General features: G+C 49.2%; 1 protein-coding gene across 1 annotated transcript; it reads right to left on the reverse strand.

Moving 5' to 3' along the window:
• Positions 1-1,840: 1,840 nt before the first annotated feature.
• On the reverse strand, positions 1,841-25,113 carry DLST (dihydrolipoamide S-succinyltransferase). Its single transcript, XM_030559141.1, has 15 exons — positions 24,972-25,113; positions 18,736-18,769; positions 17,210-17,258; positions 15,993-16,048; positions 15,482-15,556; positions 15,001-15,056; positions 14,160-14,271; positions 13,342-13,497; positions 12,935-13,020; positions 12,006-12,103; positions 9,869-9,999; positions 9,133-9,206; positions 8,332-8,415; positions 4,017-4,184; positions 1,841-3,379 (listed from the first exon to the last, which is right to left on the reverse strand). Exons 1-15 carry the CDS (start codon positions 25,038-25,040, stop codon positions 3,245-3,247), a joined length of 1,383 nt encoding a protein of 460 aa, XP_030415001.1. The 5' UTR covers positions 25,041-25,113; the 3' UTR covers positions 1,841-3,244.
• Positions 25,114-25,833: the final 720 nt, after the last annotated feature.

Here is a 25,833-nt window from a genome sequence, read left to right on the forward strand (position 1 = left end):
AGTTTTCACTTACCCTGTGCCTGTCTGATGCTGGGATCAGGCTTAATCTGGCCAAGAGACAGGTGACACCATAAATTAAGAGTGGAGCATAAGGGTAAAACAGGAAAACTTTAACCTCCATTCATGAGATTCATCCTCCTTCCATCCACAACTCTTAGAGTTTGGAGGTGGTACTGGCTGCATCTGCCCAGTGATGGCAAAAGTGCTTCCTTACAGCTATTAAGCACAATTAGTTAGACATCTGTGTTGCTTTTGTTCTGATCCAGCTCTTGCTCCTGTATTCTGGGCCACTGTAACATTTTAAGATTATTACAGGGCACGCTGCATGGGCCTTTGCTCTGGGACCTTGGCAAAGCACCAGCAGCTGCAAAGGGAGTTTTCTCACTGCAAGGAAACAATAGACTTGTTTTGTGTGCAGCTGGGAGACATTTCTGATCCATCACAGGAGCAGATGAGATTAGCTAACAGACAAGCTCACAGTCCTGAGGTTTTATGACTTGGAGGAGGGAGAGTACCTTTGGAACTCACTCTCCACTTGGTCCAAAGGCTTTACTGAGCCTCCAGCCACAGCCCAGGGCCTATCCTTTCCCAGGATTCAGCTCCACAAGTGGGGGTTGCCTTTTAACTCTGTGCATGCAGCAGGCTTGTGATATTGGACACATTTTATAACAACCAGGTGGGCAGTTCAGTTCCACAGCAGCTCTCCGTGCAGCCATTCCATAGCACAATAGCTGCTTCTTTTTTTACGTACGAGAGATATTTTGTACCTCATGGCTATTTTTCCAAATGAACAAGAGCTTTCCTGAGTCTGCACAAACCAGAGTCAATCACCAAAGGATGCAGGCTTGACTTACAGGACCCAGCAGCACAGAGAGCTTTCAGCTACAGCCAGGTGCTTGTTCCCTCTCCTTAGTGCCATTATTGTAGATACAATTGGACCCTTTAATAGAAGAGGCTGGTCCATGATTATAGCTGTGAAACAGGCAAGTAAAATCAACTGCTAGGGACCTACCCAGCACTCCCCCAGCAAGGTCTGATGCAGTCCATGGACAGGAGCTGTTTTCTAATGTTCCAAGGGCTAGTGCTTCTCCCTTGGGCGATAATGTCACGCCATGGCAGATGTCATGTCTGAGATTCAGCTTCCGGTTTTAATTTCTTCATTTCATTCTTTTAACCTTCATTGTACCCTCCTCTGCAAACCTAAATGTTCCTCTACCCACTCAGTGAGAGCACTCTGCAAAGAGCAAACTAAGGGCACCACCCTGCTAGAGCTTCACTTCTCAGTCTTTCCCCAAAAGCCAACAGCTTCAGCTCCCTCATTGCTTTGGAGACCCCCTGCCCCGCACAGCCATTGTTTGTCAATATCTGCCAGTACTGGGCTGTCATGGTGATGTTTTCTACTTGCAGTGGTCCCAGTGCCACAGAGCAGGAAGGGTATAATCTCTTTGTTACATTAGACTCCTGCATTTGCAGCCTAAAATGACACTGCAACCATAACCCCCTGCAAGTTCCTATCCAGTTGGGGTTTGACTGAACAGGAGTCTTGGACACCTAACAGACAATCATGGAACCAAACTACCATCTGTGTTTCTCATTCCCATAGCAGAGACAACAGGCACAGCTCTGAACCCGCCACAGCTGCAAAGACAGTCAAGCTAACACCCATAGCATGATGAGAAACAAGAGCTGATGCTGCTACAGACAGGCAAATATAGCTGCACACCTGACCCGGTAATCGGAAAACCCCTCCTACATGACAGGTGAGGGAGTCAGCTGAGGTCGTCACTCCAGGCTATATGCCCCTCCCCAACAGCTATCTAAGCCCTCAGACAAAAACAGGTTTGCAGAGTTAATGAATTTATTCCCTTGAAAAAAAAGGCCATGAGAGGGACCTGGTGCAGAGAATGCAGTGAGAAAAATCTTGCCTCAACTTCCATCATCATGCTGGCAAATGCCCTGGTGCAGCATGAGATTCCCCTCTAGGGGGACTACTCTTCTCATGGTGCTTCCAGCTAGTTTCTTGCACCAAGTCAGGGGACACATTCAAAACCCAGCACCAGCACGTACACACTCCTGCTCCCCTTTCCCACCCCGATACACACCACCATTAGATCATTTCCCTGGTTTATGTCTTTAAAACCCATTGCATTAAATACTTTAATTACAAAGTTGTGTAGAGGGTGAGAATAATAGACCTGACAGGGACTCCAATTGCCCCTCGCTCACCGCTGCATGTGCACACTATGTACTAAGGATATGCCCCCCTCCGCACCAGCAGCCTGGCGCTAGGATGCAGAGGCCCTTTGCCCAGCTGTCTCACAGCAGGGGGCAGGCCAAGCCATTGCAGACAGGAAGCTGATGGTTTCACCCATCAACATTGGGCTGTAATTCAAAGGCAGCTGCAGGGGTGGTGTTTCTTATCCTAACTGCCGGCAGGTAGTGGCCTAAGTCCAGGGGTGGCCCCTAAGGCCCAGCAGGGAATGGAGCTGCCTCCCCTGGTGGAGGTTGCTGACCCTGCCCTGCCAGACATTCACACCATGTAGACCAGGCCAGAGAAAATTAACCAAACCTCAACACAAAAGAGGGTGGGAGGGGCTATTTCTGCCTTCCTGTCTGGGAAGGGAGGGAATGAATTCTAATGGATGCACCTCAGCTGCTAGTTTGAGGAGCAGGGGAGACAGACAGCCCTTGCAGTGTCTATGCCTCTGAGATCACCAGAACAGGGAGTGCAGGAGTGCCATCAAACACTACTACAAAGTCACCCCGGGGATCCCAGGCTGCCTTTGCGGGGTGGATGAGAATGGGGTGTTTTCAAATGGCAGACACACACAAGAGCCTTTCCCTCCCTCCCAGTGCTGGAAGCAGACTTGAACTGGCATAGGAGCCGCTGGAGAAGGGCACCCTAGCACAGTAGCAGGCAGCTTTTGCTGGAGGTGAGGTGCGTGCAAGTGCCTAGGGAAGGAGAGGAAGGTGAGAAAGAGGCTACACAGGTGGTTCTGGAGAGCCCATGCCATTTGGTAGTTTGCCCAGTGGATAACAGCCCAAGTGAGAAACTGAACCATCTCGAGAGCGAGAGAGCAGGAAAGGAGGTAGGAGCTAACCCGAGTTCCCTCCAAGACCCCTCCTGACACAGGGGAGGGGAGGAGACTGGAATGAACTCCTGCCGGTTCCTGAATGCCCTATATTGCCCCTGCTGGTGCTGCGTCCCTGCCCTGGTTGGGTTGTGTGGGGTTGAGGCTGTGCTCTAGAGGTCCAGCAGCATCACGCGGGGATCCTCCACCACGGCCTTGATCTTGCGCAGGAAAGTCACTGCCTCTCTGCCATCAATCAGCCGGTGATCGTACGTCAGCGCCACATACATCATGGGCCGCACCTCGACCTGAGGAGGAGAAGCAATGGAGCATGTGAGCTCAACCATGCCTCTCCTGTACTGGCTTCCATCCCACTTGAGAAAGACCCAACTGTTGCTGCACCTCTTCCCTATCACGCAGGGCAGGAAGATCATCTGCTCAGCAGGGTATATGCTTCTCCAGGAGAGAAGAGACAACAGCAGGCTGACAGGGCTCAGCTCCGCCCTTCCTTTTGTCATATACTAACTAAGCACAAGCTCTGAGTGGGGCTGTGCCAGGTACCAGGGCATGCCGTTCAGGAGGGGAGCTGATGTCCAGCATGGAGACTGAAGGCATCCTCTCTCAACAGCATTAAGAGGATCCAGGAAATCCCTTTGCCAGCCACTCCACTCTTCATTGCTACCCACTGCCCCAGCGTGGAGGGGTGAGGGCCTGTCTGGTCCCCAACACCACAGTCTGGCACCATCACCAACATTAGAACCCTTTACAGGTCCCACTGTGTCCTTCCGAGTAAGTAACTTTGCAAGCCTTCTAGGAGGGCTTCCTCCACCCCATCTGGTGCAGCTATGACCAGGGTCCCCTCTGCTGCTGAACCCCTCATCTCTGCCCATTTAACTACACTGAATACAGACAGCCCTTTGGAACCTTCCATGCAGCTGCACCTACTTTGCCTCCAACAGCAACAGGTCTGTCAAAGATGCCATGCATGCCCAGTATGGCAGACTGGGGAGGGTTGATGATGGGCGTCCCAAAGAGAGACCCAAAGACCCCTCCATTGCTGATTGTGAAGGTGCCCCCATCCATGTCCTCAATGGCCAGCTCATTCTTTCGGGCCTGAAACAAGAAGAACAGGATTTTAGAAAGCAGCTCAGACTGAAGGCACCCAGAACACCAAACAGGAGCAAAGAGATAGAGACTGGAGGTACTTGCTCCTCACTCACTACATTCGTAGGGTGTGGCTGTGACATTATGAGTTTAATATATCTCATTGAAAGGCAACAGGATCAGAAGAGTTAATTACCTCACAGCCTGACCTGACCCATGGCTGAACTTTAAAGATTGGTTAGGAAGATATGTAAATGAATAGAGCTTTGAAATGCAGCCTGCATTGTTAGAGAGAGAAAGGTAGATGTCTGCTCAGGTCTTGTGATGTAAGCAAACAAGTCTTGTCTATTACTATAGTTTTGAGTCACAGATCAAAAAAGGAATATTAATATTTAGGAAGATACTTGAGTGAAATAGTATTATTGTTTATATGTCTCTTTGAAGGTTGTGATAACCTGTATCTGAACTGTTTAATGGATAAATTACCCTGTACTAATTGCCAGACTGTTTGGGAGAAGGAGAGTTAAGCTTATTGTTTTCTCAGGCCAAAAGGCTGCTGGAAATGTATAAGAACCCTGGGACACGATCCTTCTTCATCTCAGATCTGCTTTGGATTTCAAGAGGGGGAAACCTTAAGCCATAAGGACTGAGATCCCCAATCACTGACTGGAGTCACCCTGAATATGGACATTGGACTATAACCTATCGACTATATCTAAAAGGACATTTGGCAACTACAAGCTCATCTTTGCTATGTATCTGAACCTCAAGAATTGAATTCAAGTCTGTATGTATATTGATTTTTTTTAACCAACACTCACTCTCTTCTTTTTTTAATAAATTTTAGTTTAGTTAACAAGAATTGACTACAGTGTGTATTTTGGGTAGGATCTACGTTAGAATTGGACCTGGGTGTGTGGCCAATCCTTTGGGGTTGGAAGAACCCTTCTTTCATATGATAAGATTTTCAGTAATCATCATATCTGACGTGTGTCTGGATGGGTACTTTAAGGGAACTGCGTTGTTTGGACTTCTGAGTAACCAGTGAGGTACTACAGAAGCTGTTCTGTGCTGGCTTGGTAAATCTAAGTATTGGAATATCCACCAGCTTTTGGGGTTTGTCTGCTCCGTTCTGTTTGCAGTTCACCCTAATTGAGTGACCTCAGCTGGTTCCCACCGGCAGCATCGTCACAGTGGCCTCTACTGAAAACTCCTCACAAGCAATAGGTGATGGAAAGAACTTCACTTGCCAATTCAGATTTGCTAGTGCAGATGTTCAGATGGGGTTACTTTAAAATATAGGCTCTGTCCCTTTAATGCTAGGGTTTAGCGAGATGCTGACACCACCTCAGCCAAGATAGACAGTCACACGGGTGGAGAGGAGACGAGACTGAGGCCTGGTCTACACTACGCGTTTAAACCAATTTTAGCAGCGTTAAACCGATTTAACACTTTACCCGTCCACACTACGAGGCCCTTTATATTGATATAAAGGGCTCTTTAAATCGATTTCTGTACTCCTCCCCGACGAGAGGAGTAGCGCTAAAATCGGTATTACCATATCGGATTAGGGTTAGTGATGGTATTGGGCTCCGGGCGGTATCCCACAGTGCACCACTGTGACCGCTCTGGATAGCAATCTCAACTCGGATGCAGTGGCCAGGTAAACAGCAAAAGCCCCGCGAAATTTTGATTTTCATTTCCTGTTTGCCCAGCGTGGAGCTCTGATCAGCACAGGTGGCAATGCAGTCCCAAATCCAAAAAGAGCTCCAGCATGGACCGTACAGGAGATACTGGATCTGATCGCTGTATGGGGAAACAAATCTGTTCTATCAGAGCTCTGTTACAGAAGACGAAATGCCAAAGCGTTTGAAAAAAAAAATCTACAGGCTACACAGTGCTGCGTGACAAGCGTAATGGGAAGCCAGAGACTCAAACGGATGCTCATGGAGGGAGGGAGGGGGTACTGAGGACTCCAGCTATCCCACAGTCCCCCAACAGTCTCCAAAAAGTATTTGCATTCTTGGCTGAGCTCCCAATGCCTGTAGGTTCAAACACATTGTCCAGCGTGGTTCAGGGTATAGCTCGTCAATTTACTCCCTCCCCCCACCACGTGAAAGAAAAGGGAAATAAATCGTTCCTTGACTTTTTTCAGTGTCACCCTATGTCTACTGAATGCTGGTGATAGACGTGATGCTGCAGCAGTGAAGAGCAGTATCCGCTCTTCTCCCCTCCCCGGTGGCAAGACGGTACAATATGACTGCTATCCGTCGTCACCATCAGCCCATGCTTGATAACTGCTGAATACCCCTGGCTGGCCTCAGGGGCGCCTGGGTAAAAACAGGAATGATTCCTGGTCATTCCCAGTAGATGGGACAGAACGGCTGGTAACCGTCCTCATCGTAGCAACTGGGGGCTGAGCTCCATCAGCCCCCTCCCTTTCCTATGTAAAGAAAAGATTCTGTACTGCCTGGACTATCATAGCAGCGGCATGCTGGGCTCCTCTCCCCCACACCACTTAATGTCCTGCCTGGACTGTCATAGCACCGGGAGGCTGCCTCCCCCTCATTTTATCTCACTAACAAGTCACTGTTTGTTATTCCTGCATTCTTTATAACTTCATGACACAAATGGGGGAGACACTGCCACGGTAGCCCAGGAAGGTTGGGGGAGGAGGGAAGCAACGGGTGGGGTTGTTGCAGGGGCACCCCCCGTGAATGGCATGTAGCTCATCATTTCTGCAGGATCTGACACGGAGAGGCTGTGCTCTCTGATACACTGGTTCTCAAGTAACACTTGCCCCATATTCTAGGCAGGACTGACTATTTTTAGAAACTATAAAGGAGAAATTGACTCGGGGAGTCATTCCCAGTTTTGCTTTTCCACCCCCGGCCGATCTCAGCCAGGGGCACCCATGATAGCAGCAGACGGCAGAGAAGGACAGATAACTAACTGTCATCTCATTGCCAAATTACACTGGCAGCAGACGGTACAGAATGACTGGTAACCGTCTCTGCTATCATGCAAAAGCAAATGAATGCTGGTGTGTAGCACTGGAGTATCGCCTCTGTCCGCGGCATCCAGTACACATATGGTGACTGTAAAAAAAAAAGCTGAACGGGCTCCATGGTTGCCGTGCTATGTCGTCTGCCAGGGCAATCCAGGGAAAAAGAGCGCGAAATGATTGTCTGCCGTTGCTTTCCCGGAGGAAGGAATGACTGACGACATTTACCCAGAACCGCCCGCGACAATGATTTTTGCCCCATCAGCCACTGGGCTCTCAACCCAGAATTCTAAGGGGCGGGGGAGACTGCGGGAACTCTGGGATAGCTACGGAATAGCTACCCACAGTGCAACGCTCTGGAAAGCGACGCTAGCCTCGGACCATGGACGCACACCGCCGAATTAATGTGCTTAGCGTGGCCGCGTGCACTCGACTTTACACAATCTGTTTTATAAAACCGGTTTATGTAAAATCGGAATAATCCCGTAGTATAGACGTACCCTGAGAGGCAATGACAAGGTCATAAGTCAGTGGTAGTATGCTAGTGTACAGAGGAGGCACTGAGCTGTACTGGAACTTTCGATATGGTCCCATGGTTTGAACAGCTCCATGTCTCAGCTACATCAGCTGAATCAGAGCCTTGGCGTGACTGACCGACCACAAGGGACTGACAGTCACTAAAGTTAGGAGCAGGTTATTGTCATCTTCCTCTAGTAGGAGCACTTACAAGGTTTATCCCTTACTTTCACTGAGCTCCACCATTTGATCTGTGATAGAATTACATTCCTCTGAAGAGGTAAACAAGCCTTGTCTTCAGAAGTAATGGGAGCAGGGGGACAGCAGGAGCCCAAGCCTGCTTAGGATTCTCAGTTAAAAGGGAAAGCCTTAGAGGGATCTGTCCCACAAGAAGAGGTCACAGGTAGGGCTGGCAGCTAGTGCAATGCACAGAAGATGCCTAAAGACAAGCAGTAAGTTAGAGGGACCAAAGGTTAACCCTCACACAGAGTGAACCCACTTGTGCACGGCCAACAGTCCCTGCCAGAAATCAATGCTGCTTCTGTCACAGATTGAGCTGGTTGCTCGTTCCTTCCCTTCTGCACCCCTCTCAGAAAGCCATGGCCAGCACCCCCCTACAGTCCCATCTCCTGTTACCTTCTCCCCTAGCTCGCTGATGGTTCGCTCAATGTCAGCGAAGTTCATAGTTTCTACATTCCTGATGACAGGGACCACGAGACCCTGTGAGGGAGCAAAGAGCCCAGTCAGAGTCAAATGTAGCAGCAAACAGGTGCATGAGGAATCTGGTCTCAGGCAAAGGAAGTTACCACTGGAGTACACTCAACCACCTGCCCTTCTGAACAGGAATTATGGGAGCATGAAGAGCAGAGCACATCATTTACTCTCCCTCCTCTCACAAATCCAGAACTTAAACGTCAGGCAACATTCTGCATCCCAAACTAGAAACAGCAGATCCACCACCCGACCTGGGGAGCGACTCCTCTCCTCCCTCCTTGGATGCATGCAGCATCCCTGCTCAAGGCCAACTAGGTCTGAAGTGGCAGTGTCCACGTGGGTGTTGTCCAGGGTTTACAGAGACAGTGGTTCAGTACAGCAGGGCAGGCAGCTATCTGCACTGCTCTGTGGGCTGAAGGTTGGTCTCTAAACATGAAGGCAGGACACACCACTTCCCCCACTTCCTGGTGTGCCCACGTCAGTGAGGCCAAGACAGGACTTTCCCAATAACCCATAAGAGCTGTGGTAGCCATGTCCCCTGCCAGCTGGGCCAGTGGCCAGCAGCTCTCTCGCTGCAGGACCAGACAGTGTTGGGCATCGGAGTTTCACATGAGTAGCTTTTGCCACCTTAGAGTGCCATGGCTCAGTTTGCTCAGCTAACTTTATCACCCCTGCAGAACCTAGGCTGCAGTCTGGGCCAGGTAAAGAGCCCGCAGGGCATACCCTGGGAGTTGCCACTGCAACGCTGATATCCACATAGTCCCTGTACACCATCTCTTTGGTTGTGTCATCAATCACTAGGAGAGAGAGGAAAACAGACAGTTACACAGAGAAAGCCCAAGAGCCATGGCTCTGCAGTCATGAAGGGCCAGAAGTAGTCACTGACCAACAACAACAACTTGCTCATCTCTAACTTCTATGCTTTTAAATGTCGTGCCAGGGGAGGGTTAAGCCCCACTCCTCTTTGGGGAAGCATCAGCACAGAGGTAAAGATGGCTGGAGAGACAGGGAGCTGGCTAGGATCAGCTCACTCCCCTGGGACGTCCATACTTCCTCCATGTGTTCCTCTCCCTTCATAGGTACAACTGATCTCCCAGGAGACACCTCTTAAGGGCCTGCCCGCCCCAGACAATAGCCATTCCAGTGGAATATAGTAGGATGTGCCCTCTACTAATGAGCAGCCCTGGGTTGGGACGCACCTTAATATACACGGCACCCACCCTGGCAGAGTCTTGAAAGCTCCTGCTGGGGTCACTGTGAACAGCCCTTCCCAGCATGCTGGCTCCTATCTGCAGAAGTGATATCAGCTAGGCTAGTTACAGCCCAGAGGAGTCACAGCCTGTCCCTCTTCCCCACCTTTCACACGTGGGGATGTGGATCTCTGGAGCCTTTAGCTCCCTGTAGGCTTAGCCATATGCTTCAGGAAGCCCCTTGTCTCCACACAGGCTGCCACACTCACCCGCATTCACGATGGGCTGCTCCTGCAAGGCAAAGGCTGCAGCTTTCACAAAGGCTGACATAAAGCCCAGCTTCAGGTTGTGCTTCTTCTGGAAGGAGTCTCTGTGCCGGACTCTCATCTCCTGGATGTTACTGCAAAAACCAACAGACAACCATTACCACCAGGAATGGAGGGGTAAAGGGGAAAAGAGATGACTCACTTCTTCCATAACTGACAGATCTCCTGTGTCAACAAACCTGCAATAGCAAATGTTATATCCCAAAGCTGCTGAAAAATTCTGCCTCAAATAACAGATTGGGCAACTTTTAGCTTGTTTCAAGATTGCTGTCAGAGAAACTGCTTTCGGAATCTCTCCAGAGCCACAAATCCAACAAAACCAGATGAAGCAGCATAGCTCTGCTGCAGCTCCAAGGATGCACGGCCTGGCAGGAAACTGCTGTGCCCCAGACCTGTCAGAGCTCCAGGGCTGGTGTTACAGGGGCCGAATCTCCGGTGTCGCAACCACTATCCAGTGTCTGATGCTTTGGGCACTGGGTACAGGTGAACTGTGCAGTCATTCTCCAGGGGCTGCCCTGCAGTCACTGTTGGGATGGGAGACCGGACAGCAAGGAGTGCCAAGGGTGAAGGGACAGAGACGACTCGGCAGTGAAGCAGGACAAAAGGAGCTTCAGTCCTGGTTTCTGGGGCCCTAGCCACACGTTGCTGCACCAAGACCTGGCCCTCTTGCTTGGTGCTGACAGGCTATATGCACGTGATATTTTGATCACCACAGCGAGAGGCCTTCCCAAAATGCCACAGAGATGGTCTGAGCACCAAGCACAGTGCCTGCTCTGCCCATCCTGGAAATAGCTAGTCCCCTCACTCCCACTGACTGGAAATAGAGACCAGTTACACAAACTGCACTGAGCAGCATAGCCTCAGCTCTGCCCATGCTGGGCTAAGACCAGCTACTTTGGAATTGTACCCCCTGCCCTGCCCCCTCCACAGACCATGCGTCTTTGAAGAGGCAGTTTTAACAGGAGGTGGGAGTGGGACCTCAATGGGATTAGAATGTTTGTTTTCCTGCACCTAACCTTGTTTAGGGCTAGGATTACTGCCCAAAGTCATTAGCGCCTCCCAAGACACAAGGGCTGCAGAAGCGAGGAGGAGGTTTGCTGAGAAACCAGCTCATTATGGCTTCCTCCTTTCAGACGCTGAGCCCCAATGGGGAGCAGGAGGCCTCAGTGTAGGCCCTTGCAAGTCGGCAGCAGGGCATATAGCTAGAAGGGCAATCAATCCAAACCAGATTACTGGCTGCAACAAGAGCCTGAGGCTAGCGTAAAGCGACACCTCGATTAGCCTCCGAGAGCAGATAAAGCTGCAGCACTTCCCCTCCAATCAAGACTATTTTGCCAACCTTATCGTTCTGAGCCCCAAATATTTACATGTTTTGTCTTAAGAAGCAGAGTAGGATTTCACAGGGCAATTCAATTTGGGCACAATTTCCCTTAATGCACTGAAATCTAAGATGCCCACCCTCCAAACCCATTAGTGTGGTCGGCCCACAAGCACTCGGCGTGAGTCAAGAGAACCTCACCGACCGAAAGAGATAGGAAAGGGATACTGACCATCTTGGAAAGCTGCTCTACAAAACTGCCAGGTCTGCTCACTGTGCAGGGCACAGCTGGGGGATGCCCACATCTGTAAGGTGAGCTACTTGGACTTACCTGTCCTGAAGCAACTCACCATTCCAGTCTCCCCAGCAGTCACCTTAAGGGTTAAGAGGAAGCAGGAGACTGTCTCCATATTGCCAGTAGCCAGAACACAGGCTGCTCCAGCTTTTCCAGCTCAGCACTACCCAGTCCTCAACCAAGAGCTCCACAGAAGAGAAGCCAGGTTGCTCTTGTTACTTCTGAGAAGCAGAGACCCCATGGAGTCCCAAGGACCTTGAGTGAACTACACACCTCATCCTGGGACATCAGGATGGTCTGGAGGAAGCTGCCCAGAGGAGTGCAATGAGAAACCTGACCACAGGAGCCCCAAAGTAACATTGCCCCAGCCTGCTCAAAAAGCGTGACCAGCGACCCTTGCTGCTGGTTGGGTGCAATGAGGGAGAGGCCCCACCTTTCTAGGGCAGAGGGGAGAGCATGGTCCTCACCTCATATCAATCTCATTGAAGGTGGTCAGCATGGCACATGTGTTTTGAGCCTCTTTCAGGCGCTGAGCAATGCGCTGACGCATCCTGTTCATTTTCACCTGAAATTGAAGAGACAGTGAGCAACAGCAGCCATGGGGTTAATAGAAAGGGGAGATAGGCAGAGGAAAACCACAGGGCCCTCAGTCTTCCCTCCTGATAATTAGCAGCCTGTGCCTTGGGCTGAGCTGTTTACTTGATCACTCTGAGCAGGGTGAGGTGGACCCATTACCTGCAGCGCAGTGGGCCCAGAGAGCTGCCACAAGCTCACTAAATAGGCTTCCCAGCTCAGGAAATGGTTTGATTGAAAAACAGAACTGAATCATGACAAAGGCAGAATGGGGCCCAGATCTGCACACCCCTGAAGCTCTGCTGAAGGGAAAGTTCTTGGGTGCTGGGTGGGCTAGAGTGAGAAGAGCAGCCTGCAGAGAAAGCCACAGACCAGTGTTTCTGAGACATTATTGTGAACAGCTTGGCCACATTCCCTTGAGGTTTCACACCTACGGCCCTGGCAGCAGCAGCATTGCCTGAGCTCTGCTGAGGACACTTGGGCAGCACAAAACCAGCTGTTACCTAGTAGCGACACATCATAGCTTGAGACTCCCTTTTCCTGTCTAGAAGCCCTTGCCCCCAAGGTAGCTGAGAGAAGGCCCTTCCTTAATCCCACCCTCAAAACTGCCTGTCCCCTACGGAGCACCTGGGCCAGAGCATTTACCCAGCCACTACCGCCCCCAATTGATGTGTGTGCGAACACTCTCCTCCCAACGCATCTGGGCACGACCATACCCAGACAGTTTAGACAGGCTCCTCAAGGTTTACTCCAGAGAAAGGTCCTTGCCTCTGTTACTCAGCAATGAAGGCACATTGAGAAGCCCTGGCCTCCTGAACCTTACCCTATGTTCTGATCTGGCACCTTTGCTGGCCCCTGGCTCCACAGCAGGAGCTGCCACTGGAGCTGCAGTCGGCTTCACCGCAGACACTGAGAGCAGAGAATACATATGTCAAGATGGGATCTTAAAACAGGGTTAGCCAGGCCCCTGCCAATAACAGCCTGATTATAGGTACCTCCAAGCCCCGTGTTTAATCAACAGGATATGTAAGGAGTGAACCATGGCTTGTGATTATGGGGACAGCAGGCTCCAGGCTGACTGGAGATCTCAGGCCTGGCGCATACAGGGCAGCAAAGCAGAGAAGCTTCCATCTCAAACTTTAAGACTGCTTTTCTGCCCTTAACTTTATTTCCTCTCCCACTGAAAGGCAGGGTTTGCAAAAAGAGGACTGAACAAGGCTGCAGCCTCACCAGGTTTGGTATCGATGGGCTGCATTGACACAGGGGGCACTGGAGGCATTGTAGTGGGGATTGGCTCTGCAGGGGGAGCAACGGCAGCAGCCACAGGCTCAGGTGCAGGGGCTGTTGCAGGAGGGGCCACTGTTGGTTTGGCCTTGGCGGGAGCAGCTGAAAGACAAATGAATAATAATTGTAAGTGCAATTGCAGTCTGGAACGTGAGACAGCTATGTCCAGTCTCTCACCTGCCCTCAGTGGCCTGCGTCTGGCCAGTTATCAACATTCACCTTACTGGATTCTTGGAGTGCATTTCAGTGTTATAAAAACCTAGAAGATGCTCCTTTCAGCTCACGAACAACTAAGTGGATCCTAGGCTGAAGCTGAGGCCTCAAATATTTATGGTACAGTAATGCTCAGAGGTTCCTTGTACCACAGGGGAGAGTTCCACAAGCTAATTATGTTTTCATCCTATTTAAATTTGCTTCTTTTAACCTAACTGAGTGTTCTTAGTTTTGTATTAAAAGACAGGAGAGACAGTAACTACTTATGCGTCTGCAGGAGACTGATCCTTACCGTATAAATGTATTCTCTCTCCATTTATTCTCATTTCCACCTAGAGTCTACTAATCTCTAGCCTATGCACACACAACACAGGACCCCCGTTGCCCTTCTCCATTTCCACTCTCTCCCACTGGAGAACCCAGGAGGGGACATCGCTTCAGAGAATGACCATGATACTATCCTATCCCCTTCACAATGCAACTTGCATCTCAAAGTGTCACTGCACATTCTCACACTCTACCCCTGGACTAAATACATGTTCCTGACTTACCTCCACTTCTCCTGAGTTTGAACAGAGGGGTCCCTCCTTCCACTTTCCCCCCATCAGGTACCAGAAGGGCTTCAATCACGCCAGCTGCTGGGGATGGAACCTGCACTGATGTCTGCAAAAAGGAGAGGAGTGAAATCCCCCTGAACATTGAAAGTGAAGAGATATCCAAGTAGGAGACCCTCGCCTCTAACAGGGGGCATGAAGGGAGATGTCCTGTGTCCCAGATTTCATACCATGAGGGGAACCAGAGCTTTGTATTGCCCCTTTTGCACAGGCACCATCTCACCTTTTTAAAAAAAGAAAAACTGCTGCGATTTTGAGCCTTTAAAAGAAGCTAGCAGCATAACAGCGTGATCCACCTGCCTCATTAGAGAGGGTACAGCAAGCTGCCTGCCTGGCAATGACACAGGAAACACAGCTCCCATGGATTCAGGGGCAAGCAAGCACTTTAAAATAAAATAGTTTGAGGAAAATTATTTTAAAAATTATTCTGGGTTATTTAAGAGCCAAAGTGACACACTTAAACTAGCCATTTTTCTAAGATCTGAACTTACCCTACACAGTCTCTGATTTCTCCTGTATTTAAATAGAAGCAGACTTCCTGAGTCCTGCTATGTAGACTGGAGTCCCTGATGGGATGTATCAGTAAAACGGCAGCCCCCCGCACGGAGAGAAGAGAAACTAGCAAAGATTTCACTAATTTAAGATACAGTCAGCATTTATACTAAAGAACTGAAGGTTTTAAACTGTGAAAGGAGCAGGGGCACAGGCAGGTCCTGAGTCTTGTGGAACACAGACCTGGGAAAGGGAGCAGAAGGGGACCAGTACAGAACACTCCTACCTTGTCTGTTTCAATCTCACACACCACTTCATCCTCTGCCACTGTGTCTCCAACAGCTGAACAACATAAGAACCACTGTAAGCAGAAAGCTGTGCTCTGGCCTCCCCTTCCAACCCACAGCATAGTTTCCCAGTAATCCAGAATTTTCACACTAGCCTTGCACGACCTCTCTTGTGTGAAGCAGAAGAGATCTACTGCACATTCAGGGTCTTCCTGATCCTTGTTTAGGTATCTCTCTCCAGTCTCATCATTCTACACCCTGGACAGAATGGCCCTTAGACACGCAGAGATATTGCCAAGAGGTCTTTGCCCCAATGGAAAGTGTAGTTATCACACTGCTGCCTCATCCTTCCCAGGCTGAAAGGCGTTAAGAAGCAGCACTTCAGCCAACCAGCTACAAACTGTGCCCAGGGCTGCCCTAGGAAGCATGGAAAAAATGCAACAGCAGTGAAAAGCTAATGGGGAGGGGGCAACTTCTTACCTTTCTCCCACCTGACATCTCCCTCTGTGACTGATTCTGCAAATGCCGGTGTGTTAATTGTAATCACGTCATTCCCTGTGGCGGGGGGGAGAGAGAGAGAGAGAGAGAGAGAGAGCCTGGCACACATATTCAGAGTTGAGTGCACACATTCAATCACCTCTCCATTTTGGCCACTGGGAATTGCCTGGAAAGGGGCAGGCCAGTAATTGTTGGATGAAGTGAGGAAGATGGGCAACACCAAACTTTCTGACAGCAAATCACAAGAAAAGAGCTTCTCCCATGGACAGGAAGTCACAAAGTACCGGAAACACCCAACACAAGAAAGCCACACACTACAATAGGGCCAAAAGCACAAACCCAACCCCCACCACTCACCAATGGAGGCTAGAGTGAAGCAGGCATAGAACAAGAGTGGAAAGGTGGACTCAGTCGTGGCTCAGGGCCACGTGCACTCCAGTCAGAGGGGAGCAGACCAATTAGCCCCACTGGTTCCTGTTTCTTAGCTACTTACTGCATACTGCTGTGATTCTGAAGTAACGGACGGAGAAGACACTGGAGGTGTTTACCCTGGAAAAAGAGAGAGAGAGATGAACATAGAATGAAAAAGCCTATGGTGTGGTCAGCCCAGGCCTCCCAAGGACAGCTGAGTGAGGTGCAGCGTTTACACTGGCTTGCTCCAATTGATCCGAAGGCCACTCAGCTGCCCTGATGATGCATACACAGTTGCTCCAAGGGACATTTACATATTGGTTTATGCTGTAGTAACCCTACCAGGCACCCAAAGGAAACTCAGCAGCCTGCTACCTTTGGGGAGCCAAGGAGTCCAAGGACAACAGGCATGTACAGAATTTGATTCCAAGCATGTACCCCAGTAATGGCTGTGTTAAAAAAAATCAGCAGACAGAAGTCTTGGGGCTTCAGAACCTGCCAAAGAGCTGACCCAAAGTCCAATCCCATACTCTTGGCTAGTGCAATAGTGATTTGTTTGTCTCTAATTTAGGAGCATCAGCACTACAAGAGGTGCTTCAAGACTGACACTATCACAGAAAGCCAGTTAGACACTGCTGACATCCCCCTTCCAGGGAGCCAGGCATCCCAAGTGCTCTAAAGAGATGCTGCAGAAGTATCATTCTCAGCAAGAGCTAATACACTTGGGAAGCAAGCGTGAACATGCTCTAGCACTACCAGAGATTCTTGTAAAGCAGGCCACACAAATTCAGCACACATTGCCCAGTGGGCTCCCAGGGGAGGGAGGCATGCCGTGTCTGGGAGAAGTACCATGACCATCCCAGCAGTGCAGGCCTTGCCCTCACATCACTTGCTCCAGAACCATCCCACTTCTCCTCAAGGAGAATCTGTCTCGCTGTGCTTCCAGTAGGTCCCTGCTGGGAGGCCACCACTAAATATCACAGTGATAGGCACAGTATTAGTGAGAACATGAACAGGTGGATACATGAATCATCCTCTCCCCCTCACCATTGACCTCTTCATTCTTGTCCCTTCCATGTCCCAATATTCAGATCCAACCAGCACATATTTGGGTAACATTCTCAATTCCTGGCCCATAAAAGCCAGAGCGCACGAATTTCCTGAGACTAGCTCTGAGCCCCTACGATGTGCAGAGGGGCTGATGACAATCAGAGCAGACACACCACCAGATACCAGGGCTAGAGCAGCCCCTCCCCTTGACATGCTGCAGCAGGCCTTCGCTTTTCCATGGATACTTACACAAGCTTGCTGCTGTTGGTGTAAGCCAGCCCCTGGCTCCGAGATACACCTGCAAGGTAGAAACCACTTCAACTGAAAACCTCATTATCCTACAGGCAGCTACCCAGCCATACACCCACCACAAAGGGGAGGGTTTATAAGGTTAGAAACAACTCAAAGAGACCCTTCCAAGCATGCTCAGTGGAATCTGTTCAGATGTTAACAGAGCCTAAAGAAGGCCCCATGCCACTGCTGCCCATTCTGATTGAATGTGGGGCTACAGCTGGGACAGGGTGCAGCTGGAGGCTGTACAGAGGCCCCTCTACATCAGCTGCCCCACTCAGAGCCTGTCAGAGATAACAGCAGCTTTGTTTTCATTTAGATTTCTAACAAAAGAAAAAACACTCCTGCTCTGGGGTCTAAGCTCTGCTGGATCATTTTTAAAGGGCAGGATATAAACCAGCAGATGTCCCAGAGCCACAGAATTTAGGAAATGGCCAACTAGAGAGAGAAACCAAATCAAATACTCCCTGACAAGGACCTTCCCTGAGCACTGCTAAAACTTCATACATGTTGGTATTAGAAACAGGGGGCTCCAAATAAGGATAGGACAAGAGCCCCTTGATCCCCAAGAGGCACCCACAGGAAAGCCTGTGGCCCTGTGCGAAACACAGAAAGGGAGAATCTCCCATAAAGAAAATTGCTTTCTGAAAAAGTACTGGAGAGGAAGGTTGTTCCCTCCTGAATAATTTCTCAACATTTCTTCAGCCTTGTAGGCTCCACCATGTTCATATGCTCTCTGGTTTCAGGTTGGAGACTAAGCAACCTTTATCATATACTTCTAATCCTGACCTTTGCCTCTCCTGAGATACAGGGTAATTAAGATTCTGGCCTGATCTCAGATTAAGGAGGCTTGGCATAGCAATCTGAGAACATACTGATTTCCTCAGAGCTATGCAAGTGCAGAAGGAAGAGATCATTTCACTGGAAAATGATTCTGAGGAGGTAAGTTGCAACTCTGACACTCTATTCCCTGCTAAAATACATATTCCCTTTAAAGATCAAAAGTCTGGGGTTTATGACTGTAGACACTGAGCAGCTTTAACTATTGGTCAAAGCAGAACCGGAAAAATGGAAGGGGGGACATGGATTGTGCAGTCCAGAGCAACAGCACTTTGGGATCCAGTTCAGGCCTTCAGGAAGAGCTCTGAGGGACTCATTCACACTAGATTCTGAAAAAAACATACTGTAAAAGCACCATTATCTCCAATGAGCTTATTTAGGAGTCACACGCAATCTCTCTGTTGCCTTTGGGAATCTTCAACTTAGTTGAATGGACCAATTATCATTTATACACATAACTTGTTTTACTTCTGATTTAATCTGTAACCAGCTGTTTGGCTTTATGATGATTTTTGAGGATATATTTGACTCTGATAGCTCCAGTTTATTTCTATCAGCAACTCTGGTTAGTTTCTCTTCCCTTTGTCTATGCAGTTATGAAATGAAATAAAATACAAGTTGTTAATCCCAAGTGTAAGACTCACCAGACAGAGAGCGTCTCCCCAGATTACAGTTTCCCTGTCAGAGAGAAGAGGAACACTATCAGACTTGCAAACAACAGTAAGAAGCAGCTCCTGAGGTTACTATGTTTTCCCCAGGATTCCATGCTACAACCTGAACCAATAGGTAGGAGACAGTTCACGTGTCCCACTATGTGAGCAGTTACTGCACTGCTGCACACTCTAGTCTATGAGAATCTTTCAAATACTCTGACATCTTTTTCCATAGAAAAGGGTCTGGGAAGCAAGACATAAAACTCACATTCCTTGGCTTCTACCTGCATCTCCTGCTGTTATGTCCTTGAAAAGGGATGCCCACAGGCAGAGAATAAGGAACAGGTTCTGGAAAGCCCCAGGCACCTCAGATTTGCCACTGCACATTAAGACAACTTGTAGCGAAGTTAGAACTGAAGCTCCAAACTGTTGGCTCCCACAGCCTCAACAGCTTCAACTGGTGTCCTTTTTAAAAATTTTTAGTTAAGGGACCTTTGGCTGAAATCCTGGCCCCACTGAAGTTAAAGGCAAAACTCCCAATGATTTCACTGGTGCCAGGATCTCCCACTTTGTAACCTTCCATTTATCCCCAGGAACTCATCAAAAATGTTCCTAACTCAGGTTAACCTTATTTTAAGAACAAAAACAAATTTCAAGGTGCAGTCATACAATACTTAGCAGGGCAGGGATCTTGTAACTCATATTCAGATAGCACCTTCCAACCTGGAGCACCCCAGAACTCCTACAAACTATACACAAGGATCACTTCAACCACCACTGAAATGGAGCCAGTTCTGGGGTGGGACACGACAAAGCGTCACTTCTCATTAGTCAAGGCAGGAAATGAAAGAATCCTATTTCAGTTAAATCTCAACTTCTGAAGGAGAGGAGAGTTTGCAGATGAAATCTGCCTTCAACCCCAGCAAGACACATGATATCAGCTATAACTGGGCACTGACTCTTGGGTGTTATGTCTCACATAGATGTATTTCTGAAAATTCTTACAGATCCGATAACACAAACTGCCAGGATTGATGAGATGTTACAGATGCATCAGAGTCCACAGGAATTGACACTTTGTAGAAGATGGAATATAAATGGAACATTTTATAAGGCGAAAAACTGACAGAATGCAATACAAGGAAACTCAGTCTGAAGTTTTGGTGACTGGAGCTCTGCGGCTTTCACAGTTTAGTCATGAGTACTCCCTTATGGATTTACAGCCTCATGTTACACAGCTCCCTAAACATTTATGTAAGTATTTAATATACTGAGCAAAGTGAGCTCCCTTCTGTCCACTGATGCCTCTCCTGGGGTACTTCGTGGCAGGGATAATCCTAACATCCCCAACAGCATTTTTGTAGAGGAACAGGTTGTGTTGTCCCAGATTCTGTAGGAGCACCAGACTCCTATGCATGCCTGCAGAGACCCTGCACGGCTAGGATCCAGCTCACTATAAGCTTAGACATTGGGAAGCTCATGCTACAATGGGTGGTTGTGGAAAACAAAATCCACAGAGGGTACTTTTCATGGGAGCTGAGTCTGTGTGTGTTCTAAAAGCTGCTGTTATGCCCATGGAAATTCTAAAATGCTTTAATGTAGCTGGACCACCCTACCCTAAAGAACAGAAGTCTTCTGTAAGAGAAGAGGCAGAGGGCATTATAGTGAAGGGGAGAACATAGGAACAGCCATTCTGGGTCAGACCAATGGTCCATCTAGCCCAGTATCCTGTTTTCTGACAGTGGCCAATGCCAGATGCTTCAGAGGGAATGAATAGAACAGGCAATCCTCAAATGATCCATCCAATCATTCAGTCCCAGCTTCTGGAAGTCAGAGGCTAGGGACACCAGAGCATGGGGCTGCATCCCTAATCATCTTGGCTAATAGCCACTGATGGGCCTATCCTTCATGAACTTATCGAATTCTTTTTTCATCCCCATTATAGTTTTGGCCTTCACAACATCCTCTGGCAACAAGTGCTACAGGTTGACCACGCATTGAGTAAAGACAGAGGAGCCAGGTGGGAAGACATTCTGATTCAAGATGTTGAGGGTCTATATATACTGCACTGTGTTCCTTAGGGCTTTCTTGCTTCTACCCCTCAGGGGTGGTGTTCCAGAACATTCAGCCTATAGAGGGTGTTTGGCAGGGGAGTCATTAACAGGCAACATCCCAATTCCAGAATAAATCTGCTGGGACCGCATCTAGTCTCAGGGACACTTGGCATTAATGTCCGACCGAACAACTAATGCTGGCACACCCTTTACAGGAAAGTAGGGGCCTGAACAGGAAGCAAGAGCTTTAGCTCTAGCAAGCTGACCTTAGCACAATGGATCTCTTGAGAGCCAGCCTTAACATGGAAGAGTGAACCACTAACAAAAATTTGACTAATACCTCCCTAGATCAAGCTACCAATTTATTTAATCTTTCCCTAATTCCACATAACTTCCTTGGACCGTTCATCATGATGGAATCAATCTGACACCAGAGGCCCACCTCCTGCATTTTACCCTTTATGGAACTGCCATCCATCAAAGCACATTTGAATCCCCACTCTATGGAATACATAAACCCCAAGACGGTTGTGGGCATGCTGTGCATCTGCAAATTCCCTCTACAGTCTCCTTATCCCTACCCTGCAAACAAGAGCCAGTTTAGATAAGAGCACTGAGAGAACAGAACCACGCCAGGCAAAGCCAGTTTCATGGCCTCAAGTGGAACTTGCATTAAACTGAATCTAAGCGCTTGACAGCTTTGGAAGTGGCACGACAGGGAGATCATAGAAGAGAGAGACCAGTGAAGCAGCAATCAGCCCTGTGGAAAAGGCTGCAGCCCACACATAGGAACTGGTGGAAAAGCCGCTTACAGCAGAGATGGTTGCTGCACTAGGGCCAGCACGACCCATTGCTGCAAACAAGAGATGCATCCAGATCTTCCACTTTACTTACTGGTTTCAATAGTCAGTAATTACACATAGCACTAGTTAGGTAGAGAAAAAGACAGATGCCAAGATGAGATGCAGATGGTAATGCTGAGCAGATGGAAGATATTGTTACTAAACTGGCAGCGTGACCTGTTCTCTAACTCCCCGCCCATGCAACTGCCAAACTCTTCACTAACTTATTTATGGCCTTTTTCTGGATGAATCCAAAGGTCTCATTCACCTTGCATTCTGCTGCCTTCAGTATTGTAGACTATGCCATCTTTCTTAAGACCCTCTCCTCTCTAGGCTTCTGGGGCCCTACTTGCTCAACCACTCCATAAGTGGTGGTTCTCCTCACTGTTGTGCCCAAGTGGCAGTGGTCAATGCCTGCTCTTCTTCCTCTTTCTCGCCACTTGTATGTTCCCATGATTCCTATGCTGGCAACTCATCTCTCTTTTCTCCAACCCCATAGCGTTGCTTGTCTCTTCAAGTTCTCTTTCTGCACATCCTTTCTTGCTCATGTCAAAACCCAAATCTCTCTTCCTTCCCCCTTCCTCTATTCCCGCTGACCACTCCCCTATCCTCCAGTCACTCAAGCCCACAGCCCTGAGACTTCTGTCTTCCTCTCCTCCCACTAGCCTTCCATCAAATCCTGGTGCATCTCCCTCCGCATTTTCAAAATCTGCTTCTTCCTCCTTACTCCCAATTTCAAAACTCTTTGTCTATGTCCCTATTCTCTCCTGCCTGGATGACCATCACCTCCCTGATCTCCCTGGCTTTCTTCCCTCTCCACTACTTTTAACACACTGAACATAAGAATGGCCATATTGGGTCAGACCAAAGGTCCATCCAGCCCAGTATCCTGTCTACCAACAGTGGCTAATGCCAAGTGCCCCAGAGGGAATGAACCTAACAGGTAATGATCAAGTGATCTCTCTCCTGCCATCCATCTCCACCCTCTGACAAACAGAGGCTAGGGACGCCACTCTTTACCCATCCTGGTTAATAGCCATTAATGGACTTAACCTCCATGAATTAATCTAGTTCTCTTTTAAACCCTGTTACAGCCTTCACAACCTCCTCAGGCAAGGAGTTCCACAAGTTGACCATGCACTGTGTGAAGAACTTCCTTTTGTTTTAAACCTGCTGCCCATTAATTTCATTTGGAGGTCCCTAGTTCTTATATTATGGAAACAAGTAAATAACTTTTTCTTATTCACTTTCTCCACACCACTCATGATTTAATATACCTTTATCATACCCTCCCTTAGTCTCCTCTTTTCCAAGCTGAAAAGTCCTAGCCTCTTTAATCTCTCCTTATATGGGACCCATTCCAAAACCCTAATCATTTTAGTTGCCCTTTTCTGAACGTTTTCTAATGCCGTATATCTTTTTTGAGATGAGGAGACCACATCTGTACGCAGTATTCAAGATGTGTGCATACTATGGATTTATATAAGGGAAATAAAAAAGAGAGAATAAGATGGAGAATATCTTAATGATTCCTAACATTCTGTTTGCTTTTTTGACTGTTGCTGCACACTGTGTGGACGTCTCCAGAGAACTATCCACAATGACTCCAAGATCTCTTTCCTGATTAGTTGTAGCTAAATTAGCCCCCATCATATTGTATGTATAGTTGGGGTTATTTTTCCCCCCATATGCATTACTTTACATTTATCCACATTAAATTTCATTTGCCATTTTGTTGCCCAATCACTTAGTTTTGTGAGATCTTTTTGAAGTTCTTCACAACTGCTTTGGTTTTAACTATCTTGAGCAGTTTAGTATCGTCTACAAGCTTTGCCACCTCACTGTTTACCCCTTTCTCCAGATCACTTATAAATAAGCTGAACAGGACTGATCCCAGGACTGACCCTTGGGGAACACCACTAGTTACCCCTCTCCATTCTGAAAATCTACCATTTATTCCTACCCTTTGTTCCTCACATTTTAACCAGTTCTCAATCAATGAAAGGATCTTCCCTCTTATCCCATGACAACTTAATTTACGTAAGAGCTTTTGGTGAGGGACCTTGTCAAAGGCTTTCTAGAAATCTAAGTACACTATGTCCACTGGATCCCCCTTGTCCATATGTTTGTTGACCCCTTCAAAGAACTCTAATAGATTAGTAAAACATGATTTCCCTTTACAGGGAATAATTATAAAATTATGTTCCTTGCCCAATGCTCTGATAACATCCCACCACAAACACATCCCCCATGTACTGACTTCCTGGCTACTCCTTGTCCTTGCTATCATCTCTCTACCCTAGCTACTCACCCCTTACTGTGGTATCCAACTGCCACTCCTTGTCTTCTGCCACACTTCCACTTATATTTTGCCAACTTCTCCTACCTTAACAAATCTTCCCACAACACTGCTTTTGGAGCAGAAATCAGTCCTTGTGTGCTGGTAAAGTTTTATGAACACCTAAGGTGCTGCAGAAATTACTGGCATCTCTAGAGTAACAATACCAAGACAAGACACAGAAACTGGACAGAGAGCTGATACAGGGAGGGGAGGTACCTGTGTACCAAAGGGAAAATGTATTAGGAGAGCAAGATATGAGTGGGTATAAAAAAAAAAATCCTAGTATCAGCTACAAAAATGTTTAGTTTCATGGGCTGTGCCTTTCTATTTATGTAATGGAGGATGACCTGACAGCGACACTCCCCTGAGAACAAGAGCCTGTCCCTGTAACTCCACCTCAGGAGGGCTCCTCCAGCACTCACAGCTCGGAACGGCCACCTGCCCCCGATAAGAGCCGGCGATGGTGTCAGCCTGCCCTGCATTTGCCCTTTCAGCTCCCTGTCAGGTTGGGGTTGACGTGGCTCTGCTAGCCCAAACGGTGCAGCCTGTGGCCATGCTCAGGACCAGCCCCACCCTGATGGGTCTGCACTCAGATGCCCCTGGCCATTCAGGACGCCTGTTTTAGACTGGCGAGCCCTGGGGTTGGGGCTTCCCCCAGCTACCACTCCCCACGCCAGGCCGGTCCACCGACAGACCCCACGAGGGATCTGTTCCCCCGCCAGCTGCTTGTCCGCAGTGACCCCGGCAGGAGCCCCAGCAGGGGAGGGTTTGTGGGTCACGTTCCCCTGAGGCTGGCGGGGCGCACGGCAGCAAGCTCGTGGGGGTCCCACGGGGAGCGACCGATGGGGGGCGGGGTGCCGGCGGGGGAGCGGGCACAGGGCTTTCTCCAGGGGGCGGCCCAGCACGGGGGCGTGACACTGCGTCCGGGTGCCCTTGGCGCTGCTGCCGCCCGCCCCTCCCTTCCCCCCTGGGCGCCTCCCCGGGCGGTACCTGCCGCAGGGCGCAGAGCGAGCGCCCGAGCGCCCCGCTCAGACCGCGGGACCGGGACAATAGCAGCATCGCGGCGACAGCGGCAACGGGCAGGAGGAGCCGGAGGGCGGACACCGGAACCAGGCCCGGCGCAGGCCGGAAGCGGGCCGGGGCGGACCAACCGCGTGTGCAGCTGGGGGGGGGGGCACTGCGGGATCGTACCAACCACGGAGACAGAGGGGGGAGACACTGAATTACCCTGAGTGGGGAGCAGGACTGAACCAGAGGGGCTAAGCTGGTGGGAGCAGAAGGGGATGGTCGGAGGCGTGAACCACCCCGAGGGGACATGCGGGGTGTGAGGACTGAACGAGCCTGAGGGGTCCCATGAGGTGGTGCTGGACCACCCTGTTATTAGTTGCATGGCAGTGATGGGCAGAGCCGTGCTCAGGCCAGGATCTCTGGTACTGGGTGCTGCACAGACAGCGCCCCTGCTCCAAAGAACACAGGAAACGGAGTGACACTTGCAGGGTGTGTGTGGGATACCGAATGGATAATGTGCCCGACCCTCCCCAGTCATCCCTATCCAGCCGAGTTCTCACAAGGCTGGTGTCAGTAGTGGGATGGGAAGAGGGTTTGATAGAGTGTGGTGCAAGGGCTGGATGGATCAGCTCAGGGAGAGTGGCATGTATGTAATGAGCCAGTTGTGTGAGAAGCTGACAGATGAGCGGACAAGGCTGGCATGGTTGGTGGAGCAGAGGGGGCTGGGGTCATAATCAGAGTCAAGGGGGAGGTGAAAAGGGGAAGGGCAGAGGAGCCATTCAAATGAGGACAAGAAATTGGAACCTGATGAGGTGAACCCCGGGGAGCCCTTACAGGGATGCAG

This window comes from Gopherus evgoodei, chromosome 4 (genome assembly GCF_007399415.2).
Source record: "Gopherus evgoodei ecotype Sinaloan lineage chromosome 4, rGopEvg1_v1.p, whole genome shotgun sequence".
NCBI classification, from domain to species: Eukaryota; Metazoa; Chordata; order Testudines; family Testudinidae; genus Gopherus; species Gopherus evgoodei.